Here is a 23,452-nt window from a genome sequence, read left to right as displayed (position 1 = left end):
CAAAGTTAAAAAACAAAATCATGATTTACCTTACACATCTGTCTCAAATCTCCCTTCATACAAGAAAAGCTTTGAGACAAAAATACATATTAATATACTGAAAATTCACGAGACCATTTCTGACATTTTCTAAATCCAGAAAATGTAGTTGTTCCACATTATTAATTGTTTGACAGAAGCTTAATTTTTTGCAGCTTTTGTACTGAAAAACAGTGAACCTGCAGTAGTTCCCAAAGCAAGCTGCATTTGCACAAGAAATACAAGCAGTAGCCTCAAACATAGAAGGAGCTTCTGCCACACAAAGCCCCTCAACATCTACACTCACACTTGAGCCTCACAGATCACTCAAGCCACCTAAAATACAGTGGGAACACAGTCTAATTAGGCCAAATATCACAAGCCTGATGTAACACAAACCAGTTACAGTTTCATCCCAACTACGTTCAAAATAAACCTGATTATTTAAAGATTAAAGCTACAAGTGGTCATGTCTCCAGCAAATCTTTCCTATGCAGATTTTTTTTTAATTCAGAAAACAGCATTTGGAACATCTTTAAACAGCCCAGACACAAAGCCTCTACTGCACTGCAGTGAATCAAACATGCTGTGCTTCTACCTCACATCCTCTCGTGTAAGAGTAATCCTGACTACTTTAATACCTATTCCATTTTCAGTCAAAGATTTAATGCCCACACCAGCTGTGTGGCTAGGAGTGTAGCATTTCACAGATAGGCTGGCTGGAGCACCTTCTGGAATAAAGATTAGAAAGCTGACAAGAGGTGTACAAGCACACTGTCAGTGGCTGGGAGGTGAGTGACTTCGTCTGCAAGTTTTGACTTCAGCCTCAGTGTTTCCAATAAATAAGCACATGTTTATTTAAGGAAACTTTCAAGGAGTATAAATAGAAGTGTTCTTTACTATCTGACCATCTCTGTGACATTCAAAAAACCCCCAGAACTTCAAGGTATAAAGTTTAAATAGCTAGCAGAATACTGTCCTTTGAGGCATATTTATTTCACAGACATAAGAAATTCTAGATTTAGTGACATGAATGCATGGAAGATTAAGAGTGCAAAGAGCACTTCTGCTTAAAATTAGAAGACAGATTTCCTATAGTTACATGAAACTTAAGTCTTTAGACTTTCTATTCTGGGCAAGCTGCAAATAGTTGCTGGCACACACAGCATGCCAATAATAAATCCCTTTTTCAAAGAGTGGTTCTGAAGTGGTCACCATTAAGGCCTTGGTTCTTTTTTAGAGGTGACACCTGCAGCTGCTATTGAAATCAACTGGAGTTGTCACTTCCCAGCATTGCTGAAGTCACTCTCTAAAACATCATCCCATTATCTTCCTTTACGAAAGAGCAAAACAAAACCTGAAAACTACCTTTTGCATTGACACTTGTCACTTGAGACCAAAGGGATATAATTTTTATAATAAACCATTTCCTCAACCTTTTGTTTCTGATCAAAAAGGCTTCAAGGCAAATGCAGTACTGAGCAGGTGAAAGCATATAAATTCCATTATCTACCTCCCCAAAAGCAGGGAAACATGGATCCATGTTTTCTGATTCACAGTGTATTTGTTCATGATTTGCAAAAAGCAGGGGAAGGCTTTATGAGCACAAGGACTTCAGGTGTTTTGGCAAAATATTAAATATTTTAGCATGGCAGTTCCACAGGAGTCCCAGAGTCTGCTGACAATCCCACCAGACAGAGGCAGTAAGCATGCACCAAGTTTGGGGAGGGAAAGTCATAGCAGAGCCTTCCACCTGGGGAAAAAAGGCTACTGGTAAATAAGACATTAAACATTTATGTAGATCATCAACATACAGCTATCAACTAGATTCTTTTTTCCATCCCGATTTCCTGAGCTAACAAGGTGCAATGCATGTTCATCACAACCAGGTGAATTTTACATTTTGGCATAAGGTCTTGCTCTCACTTCTTATTCCCTGCCCTCAGGTCTTGCTTGGAACTGTGCATTTGCAAGCAGCTTCCTTAAGAAGGAGTTTCAATGGAGCTAAGAACAACTAATTACGGGTAAAGCTTGCTGTGTGTCTCTCCTGATTGTAATCTTTTTCAGAAGAAAAAAACATACCTACTGTTCCTCTGGTACAGCCATGCACAAGTTTTTCCAGTGCTAAAGGGCCTAACTTTAACCTGCCTAATTTAAGCATATCTGTCCCAATGGGTTGTCACCCAAGATGACAGGATGCATGTTTACTCTGTCAGGGAGGAGAGAGTAATCTAATCCAGGATATTTTCATTACAAAGCCTCAAGATCCTGATCAGAGAGCACTGATGGCTGTGTTGAGACAGGAGGTAGACCAACTGTGGGTCTACCAGCCAAACAAAAATAGACAACAGCATTTCCTACAGCCAGGCTATCTAGTTCCCTAGGCACCAAGGATCCCAGATAATGAGCTTGAAGGCTAGATGTCTTCCAGGGCCCTAACCACCTTCATCTCTCAAATTAAAAGCACTGGGAGAGCTGGATGCAGAGTCCTACAGTTAAGCAGACAACATGAGAAAGTGACAGGCAGAATGCTGTACCCATTAGGCAATAAAAGCTGCAAGGTCAAGTATTCCTGCTCAGGTTTTGGCAGGGGAAGGGGTAGGTTGCTTTCTAAGAAATTTAACATTTACCGCTGCAGCCAAGCTACCCTCTTAACAGCTTTACATATTTGATGGTTCACACTCCTGTGAATGTTTTAGATCAAAACTGAACCCCTCCAGGTATTTGGATCCCACACATGGACTGCACAGAGATGAAACTCACACACAGCCTGGACATAAAAATTATTGCCATTTTTTATATACCTGAGAGTTAATATTACTTCCAAAAGTTACAGAGTGGTGCTACAGGCACACCCTAAATAGGAAAAACCACTAAGACAGTGCCTAAAAAAATAAATCAATTAGTTGACTAATCCTAGCAGGGAAGGCACCCTTTATCCAAGCAATTTGCAAGGGCTGCCTGAACCTCTACCACCTCTCCTTCAGATTGGTTACAGAGTCCTAGCTAAGCAGCAAGGAAAAGGAGAGATGAAAATTCTTGTTTCTTTATCTCCAAGACCCTGAACACCAACGTTCACCTGGGGAGTTCAGAGTATACAGTACTCATGGGTGTGCTATCAGTCACAGCAGGATCTCAAAAACAGAGGGGCTGAGAGGAGCCAATGATGCATACTGTAATACATGATTTCAGCATCCTCAACTAGTCAGAACAATTCCTCTATATGACTAATTAACTGAAGTCATGGATGCCATACCAACATTTACGGTACAGGAAAAACTCTGAATTCCCTGAGGGAAAGAACAGGGTGGAGGGAGAAACCACACACAACTCCATTTCATGGCATCTTGCAAAGGAGTACAAGAAATGGTTCCACATAACCCATCCCACAGAACAACCAACTTTAAAACACCATCTTCAGAAGCAACCTTCAATTAACCCCAAATCTAAAATTCTGCCAATGGCTACTGATAAATATTAATGTGCCAGGTATCTGTGAAGCTTCAGTGTCTGAACAAACAGCTTTGTGCTAGGGAAAAAAAAAATGCTCAAGACTAACAAGCCTAAACTGTAACTGATCAGAATCAACTTCAAAGCTACTTGAATTCTTCTGTCTTCTTTGTTTTAAAGTTGCACATAAATTTTAATTGCATCATTTGTTTGTTAACAATCTCAAACAAGCATTAAGCTTCAAGTTTTACAGCAGGAGGCAAAGAAAAAAATGTGAGGTAGGTGGGTGAAGAAGACAGCTGTATTGTTCTAGCTGTTCCTCAGCCTCTCCCACTGCCAGATTTCTGTGGATGATGTATCCCAAGGTAGCAATTTTAAGAACTTTCTGGCAGTATCCCAAGCTCCCTCTTGCAAATCAGAGATCAGACTAATGATATTAAAAAAAAGGACAGGAAATAGGAATAAGCTGGATAACTGACACTGTTTCAAACACTGGAAGTCGCTGAACTCTGGTACTGCAGCTTTACAGAAGAGACAGTTGTCCAAACTGAAAAATTTTACCTCATAAAATTAAAAAGGAAAAAAAAATCAGTAAAACAAAACAAATCGCTTTTCAAGAAATTACTTGCTTTGCAGCTACTGCTAGCTGGGGACACTCTAGTATCACACAGACTTTAAGAAACTCCCTCCCACCCTGAGCAATTTATACATTACTGCATTAGTGTCTAAGTGAGGGAGTTACTACTCAGGTGAGGTTCACCAAAAACTCTGCATATACTCATGTTAGTTTTCTTTACCATGAAGCTTAAAATTTTAAGCTAGAACTACTGAAATAAATCCTCTTCTCACTGCCAACACCAAAGCAAATTTGTTTCATAAGTGAAGGACACAATTTCCAATGCTCTTTACTCTTGCTCCTTCCCATCTTATTAAAGAAACAGTAACTTCAATACTGTTGTACAGCAAAAATAAAAGTCATAGGGAAAGACTATGCCCGTATTGTTGTTTCTCAGTTGCAAGCTTGAATAGAGAAAGATTATTTGAGAGTAATTTAGAAATTACCCCAGGGAGTTGAAACATAACCCAGGAACTCAATCTACTTCAAAACCCCTCGTGATAAACTAGCACTACAATTAAGCCTCTCCTTGCAAAGCCTACACAGCTTATGCACATCTCTGACAAAGATGCTGTCTTCCCCATCAACACACTGAAGACAGAGTTCAAGATCTAACTACAACATACAGGAGGGACTTCTTTCCATAGGTGTATGCACAGACTGTTGTAAGTAAAACTACGCCACAGCTTATTTTTAGAACCCAGGGTGGGCTGGGAGAGTATTCAGTAAACCGTCCAAAAATCAGCTAACCACCCACTAGACTGCAGTGGCACTGTTTAAATAAATTACAGCCCACTCTGCAACAGCTGCAGGGAAAAAATGGTGGAAAAAAGAAACACCCTGAGTATTTGAATTCCCTCAAAATGCTGGAGCCAACTGTACAAGAAACAGCAGCAGAAAGGGCAGTGTGGGCCGGGGACACTGCATTAATTCACCTGCAAGAGGCAGGTCAAACAGGCCTTACTTAGGACTGGGTGAGCACAGAACAATATCCGGCAGCTGCAAGGTAAGAATGTGCTTATTCCAACAGAGAAAAATTCAAAGAAGGCTGGGCTTAGGGACCTGCAGTGCAAGGATTATCAAACTCTCCTTGTGTTTCAAGTAGCAATACTAGAAACTGGCAAAATAAAAGCGTGAGTTAAATTACCTTTACTTCCTCATGCAGATAACACACAAAGCTTGAGGTGCTAACGTTACTGAAATCTCCTACTGAAGAGTTTACGATTTCATCAAGTCTCTATTAAACGGCCAATAAAGAGGAGAACGAATCTTAATTTTCTCTTTGATCTCATAACTTAAGAACACAGTTCTAAATACCCTGGTTTATGGTATCGACTATACCCATTAACAGGAACATTTCCAAGTTCAAGAGGGCACAGGACCAGCAAAGGCCATCAAAACACCCCAACCTGGCAACCAGAACTTAAATGCCTCTGCATGGAAAAATTTATCAGTTGTGCCTTTTTTGTTTTTAAACATTTAACTGCAGCAAACTCAATCAGTCCTAAATTTGCGGGGCATGAGCATCAGAGGTTGGAGGGTCCCTGGTAGCACAGAAAGTGAAGTGATTTATGTAGAGTGGCTTCCTTCAGCTTGAAATGCAATGAAGCATTTTTGTCCCTAACCCTTCCTAGCAGGCATACTCCAAGTAACTGAGATGCCGTCAGCTACAGTCTGAGCGGTCAGCAAGGGCCATTTCATCTGTTAGTCACCAGGTGCCAAACGCAATCCGCAGGTACCCAGGCTTCCGATACGCATCTCCCCACCGAGCTGGGGCACTGCACCATCCCCATTCCTCAGCACCTCGCAACTTGCCAGCTTCCACCCCGTGGCCCACTTGGAAGGGCTGAGGGCAACAGCTGTGAAACTCCTTGCAGGATCCTACCTGCCTGCAGCCGGGCAGGGAGCCCAGCCTTCCCTCCCTCCTGCCGCTCCCCAGCGCCGGGCACTGTCCGCACCCGGCACCCCCAAAAGCAGAAGGATGCATCCAGGCTCCAGGGACAGCACGAGCACTGCCTGCAGCCCCCGCTGATGCCCCATCCCTGGAAGCGTTCCAAGCCAGGCTGGACGGGGCTTTGAGCAACCCGGGCTAGCAGAAGCTGTCCCTGCGCACGGCAGTGGGGCTGGAACGAGATGGTCCCTAGGGTCCCTTCCAACCCGCACCGTTCCGTCCCTAGGGTCCCTTCCAACCCGCACCGTTCTGCGTGCGGCGCACAAGGCGGCGGGGCCTGAGGGGACAGCGCACTGCGGGGGCGCAACGCTGAAAGCCCCGAGCCGCGGGGCGGAAGGCAGGGCGGAGCGGGGGCGGCCGCGGGGTCCTGCACAGGCGGGCACACCGACCCCGGCAGGCCGGCCGGCGGTGTCCGGGGTCGAGGCGGGCCCGGAGCGGGCGCTGCGGGCGCTGTCGGGGCCGCGGGCCCGGCCCAGGTGCGAGGGCCCCGCCCCGCGCAGGTGCCGGGACCCCCCGGCGCGCGCCCCGCCCCGCCCCGGCACGCGCCCCGGCCCGCGCGCTGCGCCCGCCGGCAGCGCCCCCTGCCGGGGCAGCCCCGCGCCGAGCCCAGCCAGCCGCGGCCGCGCCGTCGGGCTCCGCTGCGCGGGCGGGGACGGGGGGGGTGCTCCCCGTTATTGTGATTTTCCTGCTTTCAGCCTCTCCGGGCCCGGCCACCACCGGACGCGGCTCCACCCGCAGCCAGCCCAGAGCTCCCGCAGCACCCACCGCCCGCGGTGGCTCCCGCCGCGCAGCCGCCCCCGCTCCCCGCGCCGCCGGCCGTGCCCCGCAGCCCCGGGAAGCGGCGGCCGCGCCCAAGGCAGCGCCCCGGCAGCTGGCCCCGCTCAATAACGGGGGAGCGGGAGCGGCACCGACGGGAGCGGACGCGGGGGGAACGCCACACAAAAAAAAAGGCTGATAACGAGAGCGCGATTAAAAACCTACCGGCCACGCGAACTGGAAGGGAATAACAATCCTGCCCGTCTCGGGAGTTCTGCCTTGGTGGGAGTATTTGTTGCTGTTCAAATAGAAAATATTTCCACCGAGAACGGGGGTAGATCCGAATCCGTAGTTGCAGGGTCCGACCGGGGTGATCTTGGCCTGATATTCCTTGAGGCAGACTTTCACGTAAGTGTCGCACTCGTCCCGGGAGCAGTCCAGGTTCTCGGGGCTTTTCATGCCATCGCAGCATTCCCCATTGAACAACTCGCCGTTTACATTCCGCACCGAGTTAAGCTGCAGCTCGAAATAGCCCGTGGACCGGGACACCTAAAAATAAAAACCGAAGGGGAGACAGCCTCGTTACTACCGCGGCCGGGGGCAGCACCAGCAGCGCGGTGCTGCGGGTCCCCGGCTCCCCGCGACAACTTTCGCCGGCCACGGGTTTAACCCCGCCGCGGTAATACACATATGTGTACGTATACATACATATACGTACATAGATATAAATACGAATAAGAAAGAGCAAGGTGCAAAGGGAGCAGGGAGAAGGCAGCCGCGGCGCCCCGCGGCCGGAGCGCAGCCCCCCGCGCCCCGTCCCTACCTGCACGCAGGAGGCGAGGAGCAGCGCCAGGCCGAGCGCGGCGGCGCGGGGGACCCGGCTCGGCCAGCCGGCGCCCCGCATGCCTCCTGCTCCCGCTGCTGCTCCGCGCCGCCGCCTCAGAGGAGCCCGCCGAGCCCACCGGCCACGGACCGGCGGCCGCTCGCGGCATGGGCGGTGGGGGAGCCGCCCGCAGCGCGCCGGGGGGCGCAGGGCATGGGCTGCCGGCGGGGCCGCCCGGAGCGCTCCGCCGCCGCTCCCCTCCCGCGGGCTCCGCTCGCCCTCTGTGCGCCTCGGCTCCGCGGACACCCAACAAGTAGGTGCCGGAGTGACAGCTTCATTACCCATTCGCCGCCGCGGCCGCCGCCTTCATATTAATGAGGGGGACGGCCCGGCCCCGCGGCCGGCGGGTGGGGCCAGCGCCGCTCCCGCCGCGGCTCTTAAAGGGCGGCGGGCGGCTCTCGCTCCGCCCTGACCGCAGCGGGGTCCGCCAGGTGGTGGAGGGGGATGAGAGATGCGGGACACCCGCGGGCGCGGAGGAGCGCGGGTGGGGGCGGACACCCAGCCCACGGTGTTGGAGGAATAGCCACGGGATGCGTAGAGGAGGCGTGGGGTGGGTGCACCTCTGCTTGTGAGGGAGTAGGCGATGTGTGCGCCCACGTTCGTGTGGAACTGCCCAGGGAGTGTGCAGACAGGCATGGAAGGGCAGACGCAGCCAGGGAATGCTTGGGGTGGGAGTACCCCAATAATGCAGGAATTGGCACTCCTGTGCAGGAGTGCTTGGGGGGAATTGCTTACAGCTGTGCAGGAGTGCTCAGGGTGGGGTCACCAACAGCTCTAAAGGAGTGCTCAAGTAGAGATCACCTACAGCTGTGGAGGAGTGCTCAGGGGGGATCACCTACAGCTGTGGAGGAGTGCTCAGGGTGATCACCTACAGCTGTGGAGGAACAGTGTGCGCTCAGTCACGGGTGACGACAATGGTTGGCTGTGCCTCCAGTCATATAGGTGCATGGTATGTGCAGATGTAGCCATGGAGGAGAACAGAGCATGGGATCATCCGTGCTAGTGAAAGAACATGCACGGTGTGCGTAGCCACAGCTGTGGAGGAGTGTGTGGGGTGGACACACCCACCGGTGGTTCCAGAGGAACACTGGGGCTGACACCCACGGTCCCAGAGGAGTGTGTGGGGTGCACGCACCCACAGCTGTGGAGAACTACATATGGCTGTGGCATAGTGCATGGGGTGTGCGCTCCCACCCTCATGGCGAGGCACAAAGGGTGTGTGAACCCACAGCCCCGCAGGAGCTCACACGGGAGGGCTTGCAGAGTGACATGTGCGGCACACAGAACAGATGGCCAAGTGGTGGATCATGTCCTCCTCCAGTGGTGGCTCAAGCAAATATGAGGGTAACTGCGCGGAGATTTCTCCTTTAGTTTAAGCACCCTGTGATTTTGATCCCCGCTGACAACTATGAAAGCTATACATACGACAACTGCATGCTATGGATACAGTATCAAAGCCCAGATCTGCATTTAGGACCTAAGTTTTCCTGCTGTTTCTCTCCCTTCCCCCTCTCCCCGTTTAACTCTTTCGTACTGATCATCCACTGGAGTGGACAATTGGAGAACAAACAGCTCAGAAATCAAAGGGCTGTCAAGTTCCCGTGCAGAAAAGCTTTCAGAGAGCCTCCTCCTGCCTTTTCAGCGCCCCGCTGCCCCCGTCCCTCCAGCAGCCAGCCGGCACGCTGCTCCTCTGCTATTCATGGCCAGCGTGCAGCTGCAGCTACTCTCCTAGGCTGACACAGCAGCAGCTGCTATGTGTGTGCCAGCTGGCTAGCCGCTCTCCAAAATCCTCTTGTCCGCCCCGCTCCCCTTGCTTTCCTGCTTCCCCACCTACAGACCTGCTTCTCCTTCCCCACCACGTCTCCCACTTGCCACAATCTGCTCCAGTTTCCTATCTTCCCCACTGTCCTGAGCCTACCCCTCTGCTGTCCTGGTTCACCTTACTTGCTCTCTAGGAAGCATCCCTTACTTTCCCTCTCATCCCTCTGGAGCTCAAACAGGAGCTCTCTGAAGTGGAGAGGTGAATATTGCTTTTAATTATTTTATGTGTCCTCTCTTTGAAACTGTGCCTCCCAAGATAACTGCATTCAAGCATTTTTTTGGTTAAGATAACCTCTGGGATAACCACCTTTAGAAGGCGGCAGGGGGAAAGTGGGGAGAGCTGAGGGAGGGTTGTTATGCTGGCTTGAAGTCTCCTATTAAAGTTGCTGCATTTTGTTAATCAGAAACTCCACTGAGCCCATGTTCTTTGCCCAGCTGAGCTGCTTGCTGGCTTCCAAATGGACAGGCAAATGCTTTTTAGTTTTTTAATTACTCTTTCTGGTGGCTGAAAAGAAGGAGTTTCTTAGATGAACTTTCTGCCTAAAGATTATTTTGTGGTGGATGGCAGCCAAAATATTTTGCAAGACAGGTATTTTGTTTGCATGTATCATGATAAACAAACATAAAACCTCACAATCTACCTTCAGCACTATGTGGTCAATATGCCTGTGGAGGAAGACATATATTTTTATCACTGAGCTAAGCAAATGTAATAGAGAAGAAAGATGATCCAGTAGTTACAGCATATGCTCAGTCTCTACAGAGCCAAGCTCGGTTACCTGCTGTATCACAGAATTTCTTTGTTACCTTGAGCACACTGTGTGCTCTTTTTTTGCTTTGGTTTTGCCTTTGTAAATATTCCACAGTACTCAGAAACTCTGGTGCCATTTTAAAATGCCTTCTCTCACTGTAACCTGACTTCACAGGAGCAGACAGGGAAGGTGCAGCTATTTCCATCCATTCTCTCTGCTTGGGGAAATTTTCATTTTATTCTTCTCGGTGCTGCAGCCCCGTTTTCAGCCTGAACTCCTTAGTTCTCTTGCTGTGGTTATTATTTTTTGAGTGCTGTGGAACGTCACTCTATTTTCCTTCAGGTATGGAAAGCTGTTTCATTACGGTTACGCACAGACAGTGATGGTTTTTAGGTACTGCTGCAAGAATATTTCTTAGCAAATGAACTTTGAGCTTTTGAAAAAGCCTTGCCAGATCAGGAGGTGAATGCTGAGCACGGTTAGGAGGGGACATCCCTTGCAGCTTGGACAATGTGCATCAGATGACCTGTGTGTGTGACCAGCCCTGGAGGAGGGCAGTCCAGCCTCTGGAACTGTCCCTCCCTTCTCACCGGGGCTGCCTCCTTCTAGCTTTTGGAGAGAGATGAAGTTAGGTGCCTTGGTCATTTCCAGGCCACCAAACTCCTGCATCCAGGAGTGCAGTGGCAGGATTTGCCCCTTTTCCTCCAGCATTTCCCGGGCTCTGGGCCCCTGCTGCAGGACAGCTCCCAGGACCGGGCTTCCCCTGCTGAGAGCGAGCCCGCGGGAGGCGGCTGGCTCCATAACTCATTCCCAATCAGCTGCACGCTCCCAGGCCTGCTCGAGGCCCCGGCTGCCAAGTGTAAGCAAGTGTCTCCTCTTACACACACACCTGCAGCCCAGGCTGCTGTCACCCAACCCGCCGCCTCCCTCGGCCATCCTGCATCTGGCTGCACCCTGCGCCAGCAGCCATCCTTTTTCCAGTGGGTGAGGCCAAGGCCTTTCCTTCCCCTCTGCGGGGTCATTGTCCCCTCACCTTCTCCAGAGAAGGGTCCCTGTGCCTTTGTGCTGGGTCATGGGGCTGTTCGTGCAGTCCCATGCGTGCAGACACCTGCCCAGGGCTCAGGGGGAGTTGATATAAATTTCCCTGTGCTGAGCACGAGCTTTGAGGTGCTGTTCTTTTGCTCCCTCCTCACTGAAACAACGGCTGCCAAGATCCAGATTAAAAAGACAAATATCTTTGCTTGCTGCTCCTTCTTTTTTCTCTGGCAATTCCTGATGATGGTAGCAAGTGAGAACCAGGGGCTGTGCATGACAGAGGGGTGAAAGTAAGGCTGAGGACACTCATGGTTGACTTTAACAGGAGTTTGAGCATGCAGCCAGCAGTTACTCATCCTGCACAGGGGACAGGACTGGAGAACATCGGTCCCTCTGGCAGGGGAGGGATGCACTCATCACCAGCCCCAGGCAGGGTGGAGTCCCAGCATCCCACACCTCCTCCTTCCCAGCCCTCTGGGCCAGGATTTTAGCTTTTGTGCTCTAGATGTGCACTTGTACTAAGGTTATGCCTGCATGCAAAGCCTTTGGAAGTACGCTCATTAAATAATTTACATAAAATATCCCTGGAGGATCTCAGCAGCTAGGAAGTGGTGGGGTTTATCCATGTGCCTTCGAGGTACAGGAATGCCATTTATCTGTATGCATATGGATATGGACATACATCTCACTTACCCAGAATGTCTCCACTTGGGAAAGTAAAAGGCAAGAAGATCACTTTGGATGCTATCCATTTAAAAATTGGCAGGGTAGGAGTTAACCCTCCCTTTCTGGCCAGAAAGGCTACAGCTGCCTGTCCTTGAGAGCAAGGCATTGCAGGACAGAACCAGCTGTGAAGAATTAATTTCTCTCCTTCCTTTTCCATGTGAAGCCTTGTGTGTCAGGGTTAAGGATATGGATGGAGAATACTGCTAAGGGACAGAGGTAGAGGATAACTAGCAGAGAAGAATTTTATTTTTCTAATCTTTGTGTAACTTGATTGGAGCAAAGTATTTTGAGTTTTGCTCTGGGCTTGGCAGACAAAGACATGTCTTGTCCCTTGACTTTGAAGACTCCTGTTGGGTTTGTATGTCTTGTGTAATGTCATTAATAAAGGTGTACATGCATGTGCTTGCTCTTCATGGAAACAAACCAGATCTAAACTGCAAAGATGTTGATTTAAAATATTATCCAGTATAAGCCCTGGGAGTGGTTTCTCTTAGTTAGGATTGAACTGCCTGCACAGCCCAAGAGAAGACCAGGTGGAGAAGGCATAAGGTAGTGCTTATATTTGTCTTCCTTCATGACTACTACTAGGAAAGCAAAGTTATGCCTGATGGAAGTTGTGCCAGGAAAGGAGCTGAGATCTTGGCAGCACCCTTTTCTATTTCAGTGGTTGCCCAGCTCTGATCTGGCATTGGTCTCTGTGGGCTTTAGAGCAGAAAAGAGGTGGTTTCCTATCATTTTAACTTTGCAGCCTGGTGTGCTTTCTACTTTTGGGGCCTGGTCTTCTGCCAGCAGAAGCATATGCTGAGTCTGGCCCAAGAAGACAGTTGGACACAGTTTGTGCAGCTCTGGTTACTAAAGGCCAGCAACATTGATAAAGTGAAGGAGAACCATTGAGCACAGCCTTTGAAAGTTACTCCCAACTCATCACCACCTGTGTGTGAGCCCTGCTTTAAACAGGAACACCTGGGGTGAGGGTGGAGGTGTTAACTGGTCACTTGGGAAAAAAAAAATTAGAAAACCAGCTCACTCACTTGTGAGAAATAATCCATTCTCATAAAAGTGAAGTTCTTGCTCTCCTAGTGGTTTATTTTCATTGTGGACTTTCAGAAAACAGCCCATCAGAGATACCTTTTCCAAACTGGCTGAACCATGCTGTGTGCTGTGTCTGCTACCCACACCCAGCCTTTGCTCCTCAGGTTCACTGCAGCCATCCTCAAAGAAATACCTGCCCACGGCTTTCCTGGTGCATTAATCACAGAGAGCAAGGTCAGAAGGGATATCCAGAGACTGTCTAGTTTATCCCATTCCACAAGGAAGGAAAACCAGTGCCTATTTCTTGCCTAACAGATGATTAAAAGACATCCTCAGATAGAAATTTCTTAGCTGTAATAGCCTATTCTAATGGTTAACCATCAGAAAATGCATGCTGCTGCATTACTACCTTTTGATCCCACTTCTTGACCTTTCTGCAATGGATGTGGAGCTCAGCAAATTTCCTTCCTCTCTGTGGCTACCCTTTATGCATTTGAAGACTAGTGTTGTGCCTCTCTCTGATGTCTCTTTTCTAGAATTGAAAAGAAATTTTTTGGGGGTCTTAGATGATGACCCTTCATCATTTGTGGTCCTATTGTGTAATTGTGGTCCATTTGTGTAATCTCTCTGCCCTGGATCCTCAATTAACTTAAAATCCAGTGCCCCAGACAGGACACAGAGCTCCAGTGAGATTTTTGCAGCACTGGATGAGATGAGAGGAACACATCCCAGACCAGGCAGAAATCACTTCTGTCTGTACATGCCACATGCTGCTTGCTTAAATAATTTTTTTCCTTCTTTTTTTTTTCTTGCAACAGCACAGTGTTGTTGACTTCAGTTTGGTTTGCCATACATTGAGCATCTTTTTAGTCTTGGAGCTTTAGGGAAAATATCTAGGTGATCTAATGAATTTGTGTTAGCCATTACTCAATTCCTTGTTATTTTCCAGATGTTTAAACAACATTTCCTTATTCCAGTTTTCTCTGGAAATTCCCATAGTGTTGGCTTGGGCCATATTCTTAAGCTCCTCCCTTTTCCAAAAGGAGTTATGTCTCACTTCTGCAGTATTCTGACACCTTGTCTCTGTGGGATCCCAGAGAGCTGTTAACAGCCATGAGATTGCTTTAACAAGCAGTCTAAGCACATTAGATTTAATCAAGGCAAGTATTCCTTGCTTATTCTTTCTTTCTTCTAGACTGAGATGTTCTCCTGACATCTATGGCACCATCTGTGCAAACTGTTTGGGTACAAGTGGTCTTTTTACTGAAAGCTGTGGTGAAGAAGGCAGGTGCTTTTCTTGCCTGTTGGATAGTTTTTCTGATAGAAGGCCTTTATGTGCCTGATAATGTATTTTATGTTTTCTTGATGTGCTCTTGAACCTGTTGATTGTATTTCTTCTTTCATCTTGATTTTTCTTGTTTGGTCCCTACATTTTCAGCCTATACATTTACATTCCCATGCCAGTGAATCTCTTTTCCATTTTCTGAATAAACCATTTCTTTCTTTACAGGTCAATTAAGTGGTCATGTTTTAAGAAAATAGTTTTGTTTCTTACAAAAGCTGTTTTCCCTGCTCTGCTGGGATTGTTTGAATTGATGCCCTTACCATTGTTTCTTTAAGGTTCTGCAAACTTTCCTGAATTCTCTTTTCTCTGAGACTTATTATCAGTACTGTGAGGTTTTTGAAATATGGTTTCTGGAAGTCCATTGTATTTATTTTGCTGTTTTCCTTTTTTCCTTTCCTATGGCTTGTGAACTATGTTGTTTCATGGTCATTTTCACTTAAGCTGCATTCCTCTTGCATGATATAAGTGGTTCCTCTCTTCGGTCAAACTTAGTTCTCATTTTGATTATGTATCAAGATTTTAATCTCTTTTTATTTATTCCTTAAGCTGTTTGTATGACTCCATCAGGTGATCCCTTATCCTCTTCAGCAGCCCTCCAATGATATTCTAATGAGTAATGGTATTTCCCCTCATTTATAATGGCTCTGCCCAAGTACTTGATGCTTGTATTTACCTGCTCACTTCTGAAATCAGTCCTTGTGGATCCTGGTTTCATTAACCCAGCAGGTCAGGGCACAGAGATGCTCTTCCTTTCTTGCATTCCATGCTAGCTCTGATCACCAGCTCTTTTTCTTGGAACATCCATCCAGGTTCAAGCAAGCCCAAAACCACCTGCACAGCCATGCATTCATTTCCAGGAATAGAGTTATAAGTAGCTGATGCCACTCGTGACCAAAATAGCTAGTGCTTTATTCATGGAAGGAATTTTCCCTTCCTCCTTTAATCCATGAATTAGCCTGACCAGTGCTAAGAAAACCACTCTGGATAGGCTGAGTCTAGACAACTGCCAAGACACTAGATCTCTGATTCCCGTGGAAAAATCATAGGAAATTACCCAAGATGCAGCTAGCAGTTTAGCTAATTGAAACCTAATCTAGATTTAGACTAAGTCACTGGCATCTTTGACCTGTTGTGGGACCAGGGAGATCTGACACCCCTCTCCTGTGTCTGGACCACTTGTCAGAGCAGAAGCTCCCACTGACCAGAAGGTGCTGTTTTCCTGCTAAGAGGCAGAATTCAGGAAAATGCAATAAGATGTTTGTGTTTGTGGAAAGGACATATTTAGGGAAGAAAGCAGACATCTATCTATGCAATAAATTGCAGTGATGTAATGTTCTGTGGTGTATTTACATAGATAGAATGGTAATTTTCTCTTCATACAAAGGCAGTCCTTTCTCCACGTTAGCCATGTGGCTGGGTTTGACCAGCTCACCCCTTGTTAAACCTAAATGTGATTAAGATGGAGATTATGGTAGATGAGGGAATAAAAAAGATGAGTTATTTAAAATTATGATTCCATCTTCTTTGAGAGCATCCTACTCACTGTCAGTAGAGCAGGGTTCATGCACTCCTCACTGATATTAGGCTCTTTCCCAGCAGCTGATAACGTTCATTATTTCTGATGACCTGGAAAACCTACCCAGCACTGAAGGAGGAGGAATTACTTTTTGTTAGCCTCCTCTGTCATTAGAGACAATTTGTGGTAAAGCAGTCAGACCTAAGGAAATGCAGATCTGTACCTGGCACTGCTGAACATGACTTGGGGATGTCCCAGTGTGAGCATCCTGCCAGTCCAACCTCAGCAGCAGAGAGACACAAAAAAAGCTCTTCCAGTGTAAAGATCTGCACTTGCACTGTGTTAGTGCACTTACACAGTGACCCCGATTTAAATAAGGGAAACAAAACCAAAAACAACAACAACAACAACAACAAAAAAACCAAAACAAAAAAAAAAAAAAGAAAAGGACAATTGCTTTCTTATCAACAACACTTTTAGAATTTTTTCCAGTTATTAATGAATTTATTTGAATTGCTCTTCAATGTGCAATGTAATTTGATTACATATTCATTCAATCCTCTGTTTCTCTCACTGACACCTCCAGCCATTTATGTTTTGCAAAATAAACTTTATAAAAGTTTTGGTTTTAATTTTCTTTTTCTTTTCTTTTAAAGTTCTTCTTTTTCGATCTTCTCTATGGCTGAGATTGTCAGAGAAGGGATTGTCCTTATCATAGCTCTTAAGCTAAAATAGTTGTGCCCCTGTCTGCATTAACACTGGGATCTCAGTCAGTCTCTGTTCCCTTCAGCCAGTCCCTTCCAGCACTTTCCATATGAAGGTGATGTGCAGGAGCAGACCTCAAGCTTGCAGAAGACAGCTCAATTCATCCACTGGGATGGATCAGATTGCCATTCACAATTCATTTATTTATGCCCCAATTAACCATTCAAATAAATTTTTTTATCACTCCTAGTTAAAAGCACACATAAATGGAGCTTCCTCTTCTGAACAGGAAACTTTGCTCCAAAACAGAATTCCTTCTTCCTGAAGCCAGGCAAAATAACCAAGAGGGGTGAGAGATGATTCATCTAGCAGCACTCTCCATCAAAAACTGTAGCTAAAACAAGATTACTAAGAAGAAGAGTGCTATTAAAGGAGGAAACTGCTGCTGTAATTTTGTTAAGGAACACGAGATTATTTAAAAGCCTTTTAAAAAGTGTGTTTGTTCCGGGAGAGGAGGGGGGAGGGAGGATTTTAGAGGAAGGGAGAATGATTATTAGTCTTTCTTGCCTATAAAATTCATGCTGCTTCCCTTGCCCTAGCCAGGGATTTCAGGAGCCATTGTAAGTCATTACTCCAGCCCTAATGAACAGGGGATAACTTGCACCTTAGCTTTGCAGAGGCTGAAAGCATAGGAAAGAAAGGTTGTGAGCTGTAGAGGATTTGCTGCACTGTACTGCATGTAATTACAGGTTAAGATTTTGTTTCCAGCTGTATTTGCTCCTGGTGGTGACAATCCCTGGAATACTCACACAACAGCAGTCTCATATTGTTCAGAGTTGCTTTATAAAACTCTCAGAGCCATGAACAAGTGAGCCTCAAAACCTGTGCCTCACTTCCCTCACCCATAACCAGGTTTGCACCTGCTCAGCACACAAGCAGTGATGAAGCAGGGAGTGAAACAGGCTGCCACCACTTCCAGCAGCCTCTGCTGTGTTGTTCTCAGCAAACTGGACAGCACACACATGGCAGTGCAGTGACCCCATACCAGGGGCTGCAGGGGCAGCACCCCAGAGCTGTAGGAGCAGAGATTGGGGTGATTCTGTGGGGATGATGTGCTGCTGGCTGCACACCTTAGCCAGGGACTGCTGCTGGATTTGGTCTGTCTGTGGTGCACAGGGTGTGCTACCAAGCAAAGCCAGCACAACTGTTCCTGGGATTGAGGGCCAAACCTTAGCCTGGGAAGTTGGAGATTCTATTCTGCTTTTGAAAGTGGCTTCTTTGCATACCAAATGGGCATACTGTAAGTATTACTGAGAGAACTAGGAAGAGGATTTGTGCAGATGCAGATCACTGGCCAGGAGTTACATATAGTCTCTCTAAAATGGGATTCTGCATAGAGAAAGATGAGGGACTGAAGGGATGCATTAAACCAGGTACTGCAGCCATACGAAAAGCATTTTGTGTACAGTGTCAACTTGCAGCTAGAGCTGTGCATTTTTATCAGGTTTTCAAGGTCAGACAGGAACTTGGTGGTCAGGATCTGGTCTGACCTCAACTGGTTTTCAGGCTTTCATTCTGCTTGCTTTTATTAAAAGAGAGGCTCTGCAGCAGGGCTCCCCAGGATTAGATCAGGACAGGCTGCTCACGGGGCAGAATGTGGCTCAGGGGATGCCAAAAATATTGAGAAAACACTGCTGAGCAGCAGAAAACTCCAGGAGCCAGCATGGGTTGTGTCTATGCATTTCTCCCTGGCAAGGGAAGAGTGCTGTGGAACAGAGCTGATACCTGTTTGTTCATTGTAAATGAATGGCATGTTTTAAATGCAGAGCTCCACTGGGTGGAATGGCATAAAACTTTGTGATGTGTCAGGATGGGGGGCTTGGAGGAACTGTGGCAATTCTGGACTTCAAAAGAGAAATGTTACACAAAGGAACTTCAGGGAGGTTTCAATAATGAACAATTTTGAATTAAAAAATTGCCTTTATGCTGGAAAAAAGAAGTTCAGGATGTGGCTTGTTTTCTGTGGTTAATCCCTTCTAAATATTTAAGGAAGAAAAAAAAGAGGGAATGGAAATAGTGCTTTGTTTAAAAATAGGATCAGAGGTTCTCCTAAACACATGAAGGAATACTTCAACATATTGTACCCTGGGATCCTTCCCCTCAAACAGGCTCACCCTACTCAATGCATCCTGGAAGAGTCAAAAATGAGCTTGCATTTTTTAAATCTACATCTAGGATTTGTTAGCCTTCGAATTTGGGTTCAGCCCTCAAAGCATGTGTCTAAAGCATATGCCACCCACAAGCCATGTTGTCCTTATGCAAAGAAATGAGGAGACAGACCTGCTGTCACTGAAATGTGCAAAATTACCTGGGGCTGGAGAGAGACCCTCCAGCTGGGGCACCAGACCCTTTGTACACCTGGCACAGCCTCCCCTCACTGCCCTGCCCTGTGAAACCTCCCTCTGCAGGCCAGCAATGTGCCCAATGCCTCTGAAACCCTGGATCCATCCAGCATGGACCAAAACACAGAGCTGGCTGCACGCCTGAATGCAGGGGGTTGTGGTGTATTGTGTCTTTGCATACATTTCCAGGGAAAACATATTACACCTAGCTTCGGATGCCAAACTTCTCCAATTATGAGAGAGCAGTAATTCACCAAGGAGTAAGTATTCCTTCAATTTCCTTTCCTTGGAAATGTTACTGAGAATCTGTTCTGAATGGAGGCAGATGAAAAATGCTACATGTTAATGCATATTCTGGGTTAGCTGTCTTTGTTAAATTAGAATGAATGCTGCTCATTTCCCATCTGGTCCTCTTTGACATTACTTCCAGAATATATTCACAGCTCTTATTTGTACAGTACAAATGGCTGGCTGTAGTACCAACTTTACCTTTTATAGGCTGCTAAAATGTTGGTGCCAGATCGCAAAATAACGTTCTACTTCTAGGAAGCATCTGTGGGCATTGCTTGCTCCAACAGCTTTCTTTTTTTCTTCCTCTTATTTTCTTTAAGTGTAACCATGTATGTGAAGTGAGTTTGTTGTCAAACCAAGTGAAAGTTGACGGCTTGACAGCCCCAGAGCCTGCAATCTTCCTGGAGCAGCAAGGATGCAGCAGGCAGATCAAGCAAAGTGCTATCAGCCCTCTCATCTCTTCTGCACAGCCTTCCCCGAGGGCTGAAAGCAAAGATATTTCTCCATCTGCAGCTGCTGGTTGGTGCCTTTGCTGACTGCTGTGGCCAGGGATTTTGTGCTCTGGATCCCTGCATGCTCCGGGTTGCCCTGAAAAATACCAACACAACGGCAACTGAGCAGCTCTGAGCCAGCGCTGAATCCGGCGCTGCTGACCTGAGCTGGTTTTCTGATTATCTTCCCTAATCTTCCCATCCATGAGTGTTTGTTTCTGGCAGTTTCCTTAGCAGGCTCCCTGTTCCAGCAGCCTCCGCCCCTGCCCTTCTGTGTGTTTCAGACCTACCTTGGTAAACAGAGTGTTGTGATCCGAAACGCCCACGTTTTTCTGCCTGGAGTGACCAAGGGCTGCAGCGTCGCGCTGGGAATTCTCACCATAGCAACTACCAGCATTGACAGAATTTGGTACTCATTAAATGGGCTGTTTGTTTACCTCTCGGGCAGCCAGAGTCGACTACAACCAGAGCTGAAACACTGCCAGCTCAACAATGCTGGGCTGCCATCGTAACTTCACGTGTGGCACACATAATTACTGTGTTCTGTAAGTGAAACAGATACGGGAAGCCTGTGTGGGATGGGAGTGTTGAAGACGCAGGGTGACATGGTATTATTATCAGAAGATCAGCAAGCGTGCTTGTCAGACACTGCTACGTGCTCTCGATGGATCCAGCAAAAAGTGAGTCCTGAGTCACATCCCCCTGACAGATGAGCTAATTGATCATTCACAGAGGTCAGTACATGGACTTACCAAGCAGCAAATGCACGGGGGGAATAAATTATTGGTACTCCAGCAGAAAATCCTGAAGCTTGCAGATAGAGGCTCAGTGCCCAGCCTCTCAGGGATCAAATGTGTGGGAGTGGTTTTTAAGATGGTTGTTGACACCCAAAATGTAGAACCACCTAACAGTGCAAAAGAGACTTACAGAAAATATATCCCATTGTCTTGCAGCCATTTCAGTTCCAGCAGTGTGGCATCTGCCAGCCTCTGGGCAAGCCTGTGCTTCCAGTGGGGCATCACCTGCTGCAGAGCTGTTGTCTGCTCTTCAGCAAGAGATACTGGTGATAAAAATAAGTGGAAGCACCACAGCTGAACCTCATCTCCCATCACAGAGCTTCCTGGCCACCATGTGTCTTTGTTGGGGTGATGGCTTTCAGCACCTTCACAGGGTGCCCAGCAGTACCCACCACTGCTCAAGCAGGAGCAGGCTGATGCTCAGCCTTAGCACAAGATCTCCAAGCTGTGGCGATCTGTGGGTCACCATACCAGGTGTTATACCCTATCACAAAACCTTCAGGCAGCCCTGTAAAATCAGCTAATGCATTCTCAGCACAGCCAAATCCACGGATGAGCACATGTAGGCATGGCCAGAGCATGGACTGGGAGCATTGCATACTGAGCATCCAGCATGCCATGGCACACAGCTGAAGTTTCTGTCCAGCACATGAATGCATTGGCCACTCTTCTACATCCCCTGAATGCCTCCAGTCTGCATAGAATTGCTGCTTGCCCCTGCCTGCTGCCAGAGCACCACTGAGGTTTGGGATGTTGCTGGCAGTGAGGACCCCAGTCCAGGCAGCAGCTGCAGTGCATGGCTGTAAGATGCTGAAAGAGGAAAGAGAATCCTAGAGCACACTCTCATTTGGCATTCCCTTTAAAAGGGCCCAGGACTGCTGCTTGGGTCCCTGCCCCAGGTGGGCAGGGGGCAGGAGGTAGACTGAAGTCACTTTCTGCAGTCACCTAATTAGAGCACTTCAGAAGAGGGACAGGTCCAAACACCATCCCCTCTGCCCCTTAGGGAGCACAATAGGTGTCCGGTCACACTGGCATGCTCAGGACTTCATGCAGGCAGGGGCTTGTAGGAAGGGAGGGCAAAGAGGAGAAATACCTCTGAGACAAAGGTGAGCCTGGGAGCCAGCCCCCATAGCTCTGCTGACTGCAAAAGGCTGAGGATTCTGCATGCTGTTATTAACACTTTTCCTCAGGTCATACCTTGAACTAACCTTTCTCCCTTCCTTAGGCAGTAATTTTTGCCTTTCTTTCCCCCTAACCTTATCACCTTGTAGACAGTCCTCACTACTATGCAGGTGCTACCCCTTCTTTTCACTTACCTTGAGTAATTAACAAAATTAAACTCCATAAGCTGTGCTCAAATATACCTAGACTGGAACTGCTCCTTCTTTTCCAAACCCAAAGAAGGGATTTTAGAGCTCTAAACTTGCCTGTTTTCTCTAACCATGTGAATTTGTCTGATGAAGATCACTATACTTCCACACAACCCTGGCCTTGTTTAATGGCAGGGAGAAGAAAGCCCTGTGCTCTTGTCCCTGTTCCCCCAAATCTTTCCACATCTGTTCAATTTTAAAAGCAGAGGGCTTTCCTTAGGGGTGTCTCGAACATAGGGCTGGAGAGTTATTTCCTCTCCCCACCTCCTGGCAACAAAGTTAGTTTTGTTTTGGCATCAGTGGGAGAAGGGATAGGGAACCCCATTTCATCCCAGCCTGGTGTGGATGGCCTCCTGGGGACTCTCAGTGAGTTTGGCTCCTCATCTGAGTGTGCCAGGGGGGCAGCCAGGGAGTCTGATCCCCACAGCTGGCTCCTCCCTGTCCAAAGCAGCAAGGAGAGATCCCAGAAGGCAGTGGGGGATAAATTACACTGCAGCAATGGCTTCAGCTACCAGGCCGTTGGGAAGGCTTGTGCAGGCTGAGCCACCACAACTGTGCTGCCACCATGCAGGGGACAGCTCTGAGCCCTGCTGGTCTCACCCAGACCCAGACTTTGATGTAGAAGGTACCACTGTGATTCACTTGGGCATCACAGCCCCTCACAGCTTCAGTATTCCCTGGATGCTCGACTTTAGCTGGCATAGATATCATTTTCTAAGGTGCCAAACTCTCCTCACTCCCTCTGCAATGAAACAACAGCAGAAGCATCGAACTAAAGCCTCCAGTTTGGACAGAGAATGGGGATAGCAGCAGCAGCATGCCCAGAGGGGAGGGGAGAGGAAAGGTTATGGCTCTGCTTTGAAAGGACAAGGATGGAGTGCAGTGAAGGCATGAGGATTAAGCAAATGCTAATGGTGAGCAGGTGAATGGGTGATCAGATCAGAGGGAGGGCTGCAGGCCCTTGCATGTGGGGACAGGCAGAATTGTGGGGCAGCTGCTGGCCACGGGGCTCTTCCTGGGGCTGCTGCTGCCTCTCACAGCAGTGCTGCTGTGCCTGTCTGCAGGCTGCTCATGGCAGATTGCTCTGTGCTGCTCTTGTTCCTGCCCTACCACTTATTATGAGCAGGCACGTTGCACATTTCAAAGTATTTTTTTCTACTGACTATGATATAAGCAAGAGTATGACAAAATGTGGTCATGAATATTTCAGGGTGATCATAGGAAGACCTTCAACAGCTAAAATTTCTTCAGTGTCAGACATTTGGTGGGGCTTGAAGATACAGAGGTGTTAAAAGATGGTTCCCTGCCATTCAGATCTGCAAGGAGAGGGGTGATGGCATGTGTCAGGCTCTGATGGAATGGTAATTTCCCAGTTTCCCAGGAGACCTTTCAGTCATCCTTATGTGGAGCTTCCTCAATACAGGGGAAAATTGCAGTCCCTTAGAAATTCATCCCATGGGCAAAGGAGACTTGGAAGTTATATCTTTGCTCAACA

At 47.6% G+C, this 23,452-nt stretch overlaps 1 protein-coding gene across 1 annotated transcript in view; it reads right to left on the bottom strand.

The window, feature by feature from the left end:
- The window catches only part of JAG2 (jagged canonical Notch ligand 2), a gene marked incomplete at its 5' end in the record, with an annotated part of 68,326 nt that extends 60,367 nt beyond the window's left edge, over positions 1-7,959 (bottom strand). Inside the window, 2 exons of the mRNA XM_084208034.1 lie at positions 7,017-7,340; positions 7,615-7,959. Coding sequence (XP_084064160.1) covers positions 7,017-7,340; positions 7,615-7,959 — 669 coding nt within the window. The remainder of the gene's footprint in view (positions 1-7,016; positions 7,341-7,614) is intronic.
- Positions 7,960-23,452: the final 15,493 nt, after the last annotated feature.

The sequence above is a fragment of the Fringilla coelebs genome (assembly GCF_963513975.1).
Source record: "Fringilla coelebs genome assembly, chromosome: 6".
Classification (NCBI taxonomy): domain Eukaryota; kingdom Metazoa; phylum Chordata; class Aves; order Passeriformes; family Fringillidae; genus Fringilla; species Fringilla coelebs.
The sequence above is the reverse complement of the archived record's forward strand: the minus strand, read 5'-3'. Positions and strand labels throughout refer to the sequence as shown.